Source organism: Pezoporus flaviventris, unplaced genomic scaffold (assembly GCF_033815535.1).
Source record: "Pezoporus flaviventris isolate CSIRO_AGI_PZ_B2104156 unplaced genomic scaffold, CSIRO_AGI_Pfla_v1 ptg000013l, whole genome shotgun sequence".
Lineage (NCBI taxonomy): Eukaryota > Metazoa > Chordata > Aves > Psittaciformes > Psittacidae > Pezoporus > Pezoporus flaviventris.
Genome location: NW_026892561.1, coordinates 17027196 through 17039399, shown reverse-complemented (window position 1 = coordinate 17039399; position 12204 = coordinate 17027196). Strand labels below are relative to the sequence as shown.

The window sequence follows — 12204 nt, the reverse complement described above, 5'->3', positions numbered from 1 at the left end:
ATTCATATCCCTGCTCCACACCAGCCGATGCTGGAGGTGCATTAGCCAACAGTGACCCAACTGTGAGTCACTGCAATGTGGCCCCTGCCTGCAACTTTCCGTTTCTTTGCCCTACTATTTTTGGGTCCAGTAATTACGAGGTGAGCCGTGAATCACCAGTGTCTCGCTGTACACCGAGAGGAAACCAGGCAAATTGTGTTAACGTGCCTGGCAAGAGGGATTCCTGTTCTCTAGTGTTTTACAGGCTTTGGCCCTCCTTGCTCCCCAGAGTGATGTTCTCACCCTTCTTCATGTGTAACTGTCACACAGGATCTGAGCAATGGCCAGACTGCCTTGGGCTTGAGCTCCCTCCAGCTGGGTGTCATCTTCAAAGGCCTGGCGGGGATTCCCTAGGGGTCCCAAAAGCTTTTATTGATTTGTTCATCCAGTCTGCATAGGCAGGGTTTAGATCATAAAACAGCATCAAATGGATAACTCAGAAGGAGGCCAGACACTCATGTTGACATTGGCCTCCGCGGCAGTAAGGTCTTGTAATGTTTCTGCCATTCAGAGGGATGATCGTGCCCTGAGGTTCATTCTTCGCTGTTCGCTATGTTGTGTAGTGCAAAGTGGCACAACTATGTCAAAGCTGTCCAGTAGAACCAGAGGAAAATCACTGACCTTTTTTGTAAAGGCTTTGATGATGAGCCAAGAGAGGAGTGTGCAGGACCTCTTTGCTTCTTTATAAGGGACAGTCCCTTTGACAGCGCTAAAACCCCCACCATGTAGAAATGCATGCATGGTGTTCTGCACAAGCAGCGGTTAAATCCCATCCCTCTGCTTCACCGCTTTGCTTCCCACCACCTGAGGAGGATACAGTCACCTGTAGCCTTATTTTGGGAGTCCTGGTACTCCTATGCACATTCGGGGTTTTATTTTTTGCACATTCCTGCCTCTGCCAGTTCCCTCCCAGCTCAGCTTTATAATTCAACATGCTGTTAAAAACTGGTCTCCAAATACTTGTTCTCAGATACAAGAAAACCGAGGACGTATTTTTGCATCCAGGAATCCCCAGCCTGGAAAAGAGTCTTCTGGGGATCTTTAGGCTGTTGGAGGAGGACTGGGAACAGAGGAGCTGTAAACCTACAGGAATTCGAAAAAAACTACTTTAATTTAAGAGGAATGTCCTTTTGTTCCTAAATGGATGGGCCTTGCTCCACAGGCCTTCAGGTGCCCTAACTGTTACCAGATGGGCTGTGAAAAGCAGCACAAACAGGTGGTGAGGACAACAACCACAGACTTTAATTTCCTTGTCAGCTTCTCCCTGTGCCTTACATACCCCCTGGAGAACAGGAGGATGAGGGAAGCTGTCATTTTTGCATATGGCAAAAGAAATGACTATCGAGGGGACATTCTGCAGCTGTATATAGCAGGTCAAGCCCTTGGACTCTCAGTGGTGAGATTGTCATCTGGGACAAGGTGCACAGTGATTAACTTAAAATAAAATGCACTAGCATATGCATTGTTAGATACAATGATTGATAAAATTTAATGCATCCTGGCATATATATTGGCTCAGATCCTCCCAGGTGTAACTTCTGCCACGTAGGGCAGTGGGACCATGCTGACATTGCCCAGCTGGGGCTCTGCCCATTGTGCTTAGGAGCATTGACAGCTGGGGCTGCAGGAGCACAAGAAGCCTTGATGGTTTGGTAGGACCCCACACACTGGAGCACTTGAAGAGGGACGAGTGCAAGGGAATGTCATGCTAGTCCTGCAGCCTGAATGGGGCTGTTTTACAGAGCCAGCAGTGGCCTCCTGCTCCTGCAGGCTGGTGCCTTGCTCTCCACTTCCTTCAGAGTGGCTTCCTATGGTAACTGAAGCGTTTTCTGTGCATGACTGGTGTGATGAGTGAACATACCTTAGTACAAGTAGGGTAGGAGCAAAACCAGTGTCATAGCCTCCAGATTGCCCTAATAAAGAGCACTCAGACCCCTGGATCTCACTGCTGACCAGTACCTGCAAGTGGCCGTGCATTGATACCTTCATTGCTGCTGCTACACTGGGATGTGCAACAGCACTGGAAAAAGGAGAGATGGTGCAGAGGAGGTATTGGCTAGTAAAAGCCATTTTGTAGTTATCTCAGCACTGATGTTACTCCAGAGATTGTAGGTAAGAAAAAGGAGAGATGGTGCAGAGCAGGTATTGGCTAGTAAAAGCCATTTTGTAGTTATCTCAGCACTGATGTTACTCCAGAGATTGTAGGTAAGCACAGGTAGTAGTGGTATGTGTGACTCCAGATGTGTGGATATACTGATTTATTATTGGAGTAAACAGAAATCAGGTACAAAACAATATGAGCTCTTATGGGATGCACAGTTTGTTGTTTGCCACCTTGCTGGCTTGGGCAAGGCAAAGAGTGTGATGGAGAATGCACAACTGTTCTTCAGTCTCGCCCCAGAGAGCTGCACTATGTCCCAGTAAGGGCAGTCTTTGGAAATTTGAAGCCAAGAGACCAGGGGTTCATGATTCTTATGGTTAGAAAATGTTTCTAAGGTTGTTGGGAATGCTAAGATGCATTTTGGACTCTTTTTTTTCTTTTTAGAGATGAGGAATCTGAGGCATGGGGTAGCTTGAAAGAGCTGGTACAAGTCTCACACAGTTATCCTGGGAAATAAATGCTGGGGGTCGATTCACTTTCCACCTCCTTTTTACATGAGGACTAACATGGCATGATTAAGGTGTGGTGTTGATATTTTGCAAACCTCTTCTTAAGCCCTTTCCACTTTGAAACCATTGAGGTTATTCACCCCATTGCTGTGGGATATGAATTTTCTAGCCTTTCACATCTCCAATTATCTCTCCTAGATGATCAGCTGAACTCAGAAGAGAAGAAGAAAAGAAAGCAGAGGAGAAACAGGACTACCTTCAACAGCAGCCAGCTCCAGGCATTAGAGAGGGTCTTTGAAAGGACACACTACCCTGATGCCTTTGTACGGGAAGACCTTGCACGCAGAGTCAATCTCACTGAAGCCAGAGTTCAGGTAATCACCACAGCTTGTATGGAGATGCACATCACCTGGGGAGGAGTTACCAGGCCATTCCAGTACAGCAGTAGAAATCCCTGAGGTCTGTATGGCACACTAGGGTCACCAAGCTTCTGGGTCATGCTGTCTTGCAGACCCAAGCGTGCCATGCCTTGAGGAGGACTTCCAGGCTTGATCTGCCACCATACTTACCACCTGCCCTGTCAGATGTGTTCAAGGCCAAGATGTTGGATGTCCTGTGCTCAGGCTGCTCACATTATCTTGAACTGCTCAGCTCTTAGCTTGCAAGTCTGCAGCTTCTAAAGTTCATGGTAAACCATAGAACATGATGTGTTTTACAGCACTCCCAGGCCTCGCTGCCTATAGCACAGCACAGACCTGGCCCCACAGTATCTTCACTGAGCTAGTTCCGTGTGTAAGGTCTTTTATCAGGGCAGACATGAGGATTGTCTTGTCATTATAGTTTCCAGTGACAGGCATGCCAAAACAGCATGCTTTTACAGAGTCCTGTCTTGCCCAGTAGGGCAGAGGTGATATGGTGAAAGAGTGAGTGTCACAGCAGAGCTGGTTGTGATGGCTGGTGTGTCTGTGTGCTTCCCACCCCAGGTGTGGTTCCAGAACCGGAGAGCCAAGTTTCGCCGGAATGAGAGAGCGATGCTGGCCAGCAAGAATGCCTCTCTGCTCAAATCCTACTCAGGGGACGTGACTGCTGTGGAGCAGCCCATAGTACCTCGCCCAGCTCCGAGACCCACTGACTATCTCTCCTGGGGTACCGCCTCACCTTACAGGTGAGTGAATAACCCCTCTGGGGATGACCAGTTCCTGGCATGGTATAGAGCAGCCTGAGAGTGGCCCTCAGACAGCTGTAAAGTGATGTTTGTGTTTACGTGGGGTAACTGGAGGATACAGCAGTTTGTCCGCCCCACTGCTTTTCTTTACCTGTTCGCATTCTACTCCATCTCACCGCCAGGCACGCAAGGTGGCCTTGGTTCAGCATTGTTGTGGCTTTCCGGGAGATTGAGGCTTCTTTTTTGGTGGTGTCTCTCTGCAGGTCAGGAAATTTCAAGACAGGATCAGGTATAAATAAATGGAAACAGAAGGGTTGCACTTGCTTCCCTAGTGCATCCAGTTTAAAGCAAGGAAGAAACATTTCCGTGGGACACACAGGTCCAGGAGAAAGGGATGGCAGAGCACTTGAGGAAGCTCAGCCGCCACACAGCGGCCAGAAGAGGGAGTTCTGTGGCTGTATCATGGCAGTCACTGGTTGGGATACGTGGAAGGGCTGGGAGCTCGTTCTATGCATGTTGCTCCCAATCCTCCCGTCAGTGGTCAGCATTGAACTGGTGAGCAGTTTCTTTCTAGTTGCTACAGCACAAGCATGTATGTGTACGAGGTGTGCCATTGTGCTGTGCTGTGGTTTGCCCACAGTAAGGACCAGGTGTCTCTGGATGGTAGACTGGTCTTCGGTGTCCATCTGTGGCCAGTGCTGCTGAAGGGGTAGCAGGAAAGAAGTGCAGATGTGGCAGCCCCAGTCTGCTCAAAGGATCTGGGATGTCCATGCACATCACAGGTCTCCCTGTCCTCCTCTGTGCCATGCACAGCCCAGCAGGAACTGAGTGTGGACACAAGATCCATAGGCTGCGTTGTTTTGTGGGGAGTCAGCTGGCTTATAGGCAGTTAAAAATGAAGTTGGTGGGCATTTTCTAGCACAGCAGTTTCATTGTTGGTCAGGACCTTGGAACCTTTGGCTGGATTTCTTCGTGTTCATCTGCCTTGGTCACAGCCATCTTCCCACTAGCTCAGGAGCCACACCATACCCAGGACCTCTCTTCCTTGGTTGCTTCACTGCCATGAGGTGAGGTGGTCCTCATCCACCCAGAACAAGAAGTCATAGGTTCACCCACTCCAGGTACTGAAAAGGATGATTTTGATGACCACTAACGTAGTCTTAGAGATGGCCCTTATCCTTTGGATTTTAGCTGAGGACTGCTGTCTGGCAAAATCCCCCTTTTGGGGTTAAGGCTTTCACTCTGTGAGTTGCTCCTTGGTGTAGCATCTTAGGGAGGAGTCTGGGTGGTGAGTTCAGGGGAGAGAAGCACAGGGCTTTCCCCACCTAGCAGAGACTGCTCTGGTCACAGTACCAGGTCCCTACTGAATGCTAGTGGCTTATTTCTACCTCTCACACTTTTAAAAATAGATCGTCCCTCCCAAGATGTTGTTTACACAAGGGTCTTCACAGCAGCCTCTAGGAGAAGACCCTGCAAAGGTAACTGCTGGGGGCACACTGGGCTGTCTGGGTCCACTCTGGGCTATGAGAAGCCCAAGCCATTTGGGATGTATGAAAGGAGAGCAAGAGAGAATGGAAAACCTTAGGGTTGATTTTTCTCCCCCTGAGGTCCAGGCCTGGCTATTTCTCTCCATGGTGTGAAGATGCATCCTCACTGTCTTGATATCTTGTCTTAAGCCAAGATGTTTCAGCAAAGACATTTGTAGCTTACAGCTTTCCCTGCTGGCTGACAAGACAAATCAGGATGGACTGTCACCCTGCCACTGGGTAGAGAGTAGGGGTAGGAGAGGAGTAGGAGGCGTTGGCAGAGGAGCAGAGCAGCTCGTTTCCATGCTGTGGGTTGGTCAGGACTCTCAGACACTTTATGCTCCCTAGGCTTTCTAATCCTACTGGTCATCTCCTAGCAATCACATTCGTATTCAAAGGCACCTGGGACAGGTTGTCACAGCTTCATTAAAGCGTTGAACTGAGTAGTGTTATTAAAGTGTTGGACACTTGGAGAAAAACATCCATGCAGAGTGTTTGCATGGCCCTCTGCCCCCTCCCCACCTTCCTCCTGCTGCTGTACCAGCCCTTGGCTAACAGCTAGTCCCAGAGAGGGCTGAGTGCTGCACGGCTGGTGCTGGTTTTACTCTTAGATCTGGGGAAAGTTTTCAATCACTGTGTTTATTCTCCAAATACATTCAGCCACAGGTCAACCAAAGCTATTTGCAGATCCGTGACACATAGATAGCCAAGTAGATACTGTTATTTTTTTGAAGCTGAAATGTTTTGCTTAGACATTTTTTAGCATAGGTTCCTAAGAAAACAAGACTAGCAGTCATGCTGTCGGCCTGCACTTCCCACTCCAACAACCTTTGATTCCATGGGCCACTGAAACCTATATTTGAAAGATCGAAAGAAACCCATTTTTGAAGGATTTTAGGCCTCAGAAACATAGAGTCATAGAATAGTTAGGGTTGGTAAGGACCTCAAGATCGTCATGTTCCTCTGTGTTTCATGAAAGCAGGCAGTTGAGCAGAGGAAGGGGATTCTACCTGTGCCTGAATGGGGGGGGGGGGGGGGGTGGGCAGGAGGGTGAATTCCACCCTTATTAGAACCTGGAGAGTCTCTGGAGCAACCATCAAGCTAGACGTATGTTTGGAGACAGCCTTCTTGTGTAGTGCTCCTTGTGGAATAACTTGCTAAAAGAGTGTTTCTGGAGGTTTTTGGTTTAGCAGAGATTTCACTGGACAATCGTAATGCTCCCTACACCTCTGGGGAGGTGAGAGCAGGAGGCTTCCTGGAGTTTTGGACCAGACTTGGGCAGCAGTCTGGTTTTGAATGGGGAAAGTTTACAGCCAAGAGTGAAAATTCTTATTTTATCTAATCTAGAGTATCCTTGAGGCTCTTCTAATTTCTTCCAGCACAAAACCCTGAGGAAGCAGGTGGGAACGGGTGCTTGAGCAGCCACCAGCTATGCACCTGAAACTTTGCAATGCCTCTGTGGGCAGGACTTGGCTTCTTTTCACATTGCTGCTGACTTATGGGGGAGGAGAGGGTAAAGTCACCAACCCAGCCACAGAGAGGAGAGGGAACTGAGGGGGTGTGCAGCTGCCTGGGGAGGGCTCCAGGCACCCTGATCTATCACGTCCTGGACCCTGGCAAAATGCAGCTGATGCACCCCAAGTTGGGCTGAGTCAAGCCTGTATTTTGATGTGTGCACTCTAATATCTCTGTGTCCTTCTAGTACTTGTTAGATATTCTCAAAGTGTCCTGAATGTTTGCTTTCCTGTGGAGTTTTCAGTGCTTTCCCCTGAATGGGTGTAAGCAGCTTTTTATCTACAGGTCTTACCTGTTATTTCCATGTGTGTAAGCTGTTGTGTTTCCACTGGTCTTGAAGCAAAGATGACAGTTTCCCCCTGAAGAAGTTCTTTTCCCTGATACTGAAGTGAAAAATAGGAGTAATTTGGCTTGGGATGGGACCTACAAGTATCAGGTGGTCTGGATCTGCTGGAGGCTGAGGATTCAGACGGTACTGGATCGCATTTAAATTCCTGGCAGGTTAGCTCTGTCCTATGAAGTCAAGAGATACCAGCAGCGCTTTGGGGCAAACATTCATGCCCACAGACTGGATCTGTTTGTGCAGCAGATGCCTACATCCCTCAAGGGAGATTTGCTGTTGCAAAGGCTCTTCCAGTTGAGAGGTAAGGGCTGGAAAAAAAGAGAGAAAAAGGAAAATTAGAAAGAAAAAAGGTCTTCTTAGGCTGTGGGTGGAGGAGAGCCTTTCCCAGAGCCTCAGATGGGAGCCACCCAGGCAAGCAGATGGAAGGGGTCAGCACCAGAGCTGAGCTTGCCTCCATGAGGGCATTTGTGGTTTCCTGTGGAACATGCTGGCTGTGTTAAATGGGCACCTCTGGTTCATGCAGTGTTTTTCAAGTGGTTTTGATCTGTGGACCCCTGTGTAGGAAATGCAGCAGGGTCAGATAGTTTGCTTTTTTGAGGAATGGGGGTTGCTTTCCACAGAAACCTGGGACACATGGGTTAAACAAGTTTTCTAGTGGTCTGGAAAGCAGATTGGCAAATATTTGGTAGGATAAGAAAGAACTCAGATCTTTGTTCAGCTTCCACTGGCAAAAGTAATGTTTTCAATGAATAAAGTCATGATCTGAAGGGAGAAAATATGTTTTGTTTTTTCTTTTTTCCCTCAGCCTTTAGGGCATGTTCTTTATGATCAGCTGAAGTTTTGAAGGAAAAAAAATGTGGAAATTTTCATTCCAAAAGGCTGAAACCAAAAAGCATCACAATTGTTGAAAGGGGTTTTTCCCAGAGCATTTCTTTAATGTAACATGTGTTTCAGAAGTGACGTGATTTCACAAGCAATAAAACCAGCAATTGCTCTCATCAAAAAGACATTGGCTCCAGTAGGAATACTTATAAGGACAATGGTCTGACTGGCAGGCTGGGAGCCCTGACCTTGTTGTAAACCTTTTGGGTTAGAAAATAGGAAATGGAAATTTTCCTGTTGACTTCAACCAGCTTTGGCATCGGCTATCCCTGGGTAAGTGAACTGCAGTGGAGAGATTTACAGGGGCGCTAAATAAAAAGTAGTGATCATTCCCTGCTCACATCCTGCAGGTAAAGAAACCCCAGGGTTTAACCTCACTGTGGTGCATGTCTGCTCTCTGCATGGTGTGAAGACCAATCTGACATGATGTTTCTCTCTTTCTATCCCACAGTGCCATGGCCACTTACTCCGCCACGTGTACCAATGCCAGCCCGGCACAGGGTATGAATATGGCCAACAGTATTGCCAACCTGAGACTGAAGGCAAAGGAATACAGTTTACAGAGGAATCAAGTGCCCACAGTCAATTAATGACTGGAGGCATCTGCCTTGCAGAAGGAGAAAATACAACAGCACCCGTCCTGCTTTGCAACTTGTTTGTGCTAAAAGAAAAAAACAAAACCACACACAACAAAAAACCACACACATAAAAAAAAAAAGCCAAAAAAAAAAAAAAAAAAGAAAAAGATTAAAAAAAGTCAACCCTAACCCAGAACTGATATGGGGACCAAACTGGGAGCAAACTGAACCGCTCGTGAGTAACAAGGTTCCTCCTTCCTTTTGGGATAATGCCACCATTTTTATTTTTCTTGTAATTGTCAGGTTTATTGCTTCTGCTCAATATACTATGAGCTTCTTCAGTAAAGGACAGTCTCACCCTTGTTGGTTTCCATTTTTGTATGGGACTGCAAAAAAAAAACCTCTGCTGATCTCAGCCCATGGACATATCTCACCAACCACCATGCTGAGATACAAAGCTTGATCCTCTCTCCCCTGCCCCAGCTCACCCTAGAAGGAGAAGTTTTTTGGGCCACAGCTTTCTGTTGTATCCACCTGACCCTCCATCCCTCCAGTCCCCTGTGCCATGGGGGCAGCACCATTACCATTAGTCTGCAAGAAACCCATTAGTGCAACGAGATGGGGTCATCCTAGCCGAGCTGCCTGGACCAGTCTGATACATGAGGAAGACCTCCTTAGGCTTTGCAGCGCTTCATTGCTTTCTTGAGTATTCCCAGCACTGCTCCCTCAAAAAGCCAAAGAAGAGAGAAAAGCCAACGGGGGGGGGGGGGGGGGGGGGGGGAGGTTGGGGCTTCTGGAGGGATCACTCTGTAGTGCCAAGAATAGGACTGTTAGGACACTCCTTTCTATGCCTTACAGTTTGTGCCACAGGGAAAGGCGTTGTCCAGATGCATTTGTTTTATATATACTGTATATATTTATATATATAAGATAATACATGCAAGCTTGGTTGGTGTTTTTTATTAAACAAAATAAAATCCATTGAAAATGTTTGGGATGTTTGTGCTGCATCCAGGTTCCTGGAGCTGTGCATTGAAATTCCAGCCACAGACTCTTGCCCTTGTCAGGGCTCTTCTCTGTAGCCTTGATCAGCACTTGAAATGGCCAGCTCACATCTTCCCATGAGAAACTCCAAAGATGTGGCATTGGAGGGAGCCATGGTCCTTAGCAGATTTTCCCCATAGAAATTTGCAGCTTTATAGAATAAGACAAGGATCTCCTTTCCAGTTGGTTAGGTTCATGTGGCTCTTGAGAACACTCAAGGACGACCCCACGGAAAGTCTCAGCCAGCCCCTCTGAGGACTGGTGATGTCTCGGCAGGGAGCATCCCACATGAAGACTGTATTTCCCTCCAGTTCCCCTAACACAGCCCACTATGACTTGTTCTATAGTCTTAACCGCTGTCCTTTGCTCTCCTTACCTGCTGTTCTCCCTCTGGAGTCTGCAAAGCAGATTAGGAGCCAATTTCCTTCTTTCCATAAAGAATAGACCCAGTGCAACGCAAAAGAGGTTTCTTCTTTTCAAGCACCCTGAGCAAATTAGGATCTTTCATGTTGCTGGTGATGCCTGCCTCTTTCAAATTTGGGGGGATAATTGGACGTATTTATTGCAAACAGTGCTTGTGCAGGAGACCTGCCCAGACTGAACAGGACTTTGCCATGGAATAGTCCCACTGCAGGCAGCAAAGCTACTCTGTGGTCCAGGCTGGACCATAGGGGAAGGATAATGAAGGGCAGTCATGAAGGATACTTCTGGTAGAGTGGCTTAGGTTTCCATCTTGGTGTTTCCTGCAGACACTCTGGGCATGTGTAGATGTCTGTGAGTGGGCTTTGATAGGCTAAACCAGCATGTTTCAGGAAATGAGAAATAAATCTCTTTCAAGTGAAGGTGAAAATTAAACTGGCAGAGAATGAATGGAAATCCAGCCAAAGTATTTGAGCTAACACTGGGAAAAAAGTCCCAAATCCAAACTAGTGTAAGTTACATTCGTGACTGTGTGCTGCTCCTGGGTTGTTGTTGGGTTGGTTTTGTTTTTTTTCCCTGTATGGATATCTGGGGGAGGGGAGGAAATAAATTTAATTGTGATCGGGACAAAAAGGTAAAGATCACACATCACGCTTGCAGACAGAACACCAGCAAGAAAAGTGAGGCTGGGCAAGCACTACATTTTATGAAATCCATAGTGTTTTGTTTAATACCTTTTTCTGGCCTTCCGTAGTCTGGAGAAGCTAATGTCTCTAAAGTCTCTAAACCAAAATATTTCTATCATGAGTAGTGTGATTCCAGCTCCTAGAGCCAAGTGATCATGTTGGAAAACTCAGCCTTCACTTAGAAACTCACACTTGGTTTCTGTGCCTACACAGAGAAGACTATGGAAGAACATGTCCTGCACGATCAGAAAGAAAAATGACCCAGTGCAATGTAACATTATTCAGAGGCTGATGAGTGCCTTAGCCTGGTGCTTTCTCCTCTCTTTGCCTTGCTGCCCTCCTCTGTGAACACCAACATCCCAGCAGTGACGGCATCCTGAACAAACTCCTATGTGGTGGCCAGAGTTTCCTGAGTTTCAGTGCCTGAGTTTCCACCCTGGATGTTTCAGCTGCTTACTTCAGCGTCTTGGTGGCCAGTGGCTTTCCCCTAGTCTTTGCTCACCTTTTCTGCAGCATTAAAATCACCTTGAGCAACTCTCCTTGGTGTCTGTGTTCAGGCATCTGTTTCTGAAGTTAGCGAAGAGATGGTTCAGAGAGCATGGAGCTCCTGGTCTCCTGTTATTCATCTGTGGACAGAGATATCAATCCCTACCCCCACCTTGTGATGTTTACATGGAGGGGCTCACATAAATGCCTGTGCAAACCTTTCTTCACCCTCCTCGCTTTATTTGTGTGAGGAATTGAACTGACTTGCATGGGGCTGCTCCTGCAGGAAGCTTGTGTAAGCTTTTGCACTTCCAGTTTTAGTCGGGTCTTGCCTTGGGTTGGGCTCCCTGGTTGGGAATGCCATCATAGCTGACTCGGATGTTGTCAGCGCAGATGAGAGCTTTACGCCACCTTTGAGCTGGGCAAACATCAAGATGTAAACCAGAGCATCCACGAGAATATTGCTTTGCTTACATGGATTTACTGAGCTGAGTCCAGCTGGGTGAATGGACAGGTTTTGTTGTTTGTTTCTTAATTGCCGATAACCTCAGCCAACAGGCAGTGTCTATCTAGCTGTCTATCAAGCCAAAGCAAAATGTTGTGACTATATGTTTAATCTGTATTTTATTGAACCATGTAAATATATGCGCAAATTAAGGACCTTGTCCTGAAAGCATGGAGTTCTCCAGGGTTTTAACGCTTTCAGTTGCAGCTCCATGAAGTTGAGATTGTTACCCCGGTTATCACTGAGTTTAGGTACCATTCAGAGGAGAAAAAGGTCTTGAGGCACATTTCTCATCGCTGCTCTGTAAGAATGCTGCTTTCTCAGCCCTCTTGCCCCATTCCCCCCTTCCTTGCCCCCGAAATATGTGGCTGATTCCCTCTAAGTGGGATTTTTGAGTATGACAGG

The 12204-nt window shown here is 47.2% G+C and overlaps 1 protein-coding gene across 1 annotated transcript in view; it reads left to right on the top strand.

Moving 5' to 3' along the window:
- PRRX1 (paired related homeobox 1) overlaps positions 1-9650 on the top strand; it is a 40950-nt gene extending 31300 nt beyond the window's left edge. The window contains exons 2-4 of the mRNA XM_061451898.1: positions 2848-3023; positions 3633-3814; positions 8532-9650. Coding sequence (XP_061307882.1) covers positions 2848-3023; positions 3633-3814; positions 8532-8670 — 497 coding nt within the window. The 3' untranslated portion in view covers positions 8671-9650. The remainder of the gene's footprint in view (positions 1-2847; positions 3024-3632; positions 3815-8531) is intronic.
- Positions 9651-12204: the final 2554 nt, after the last annotated feature.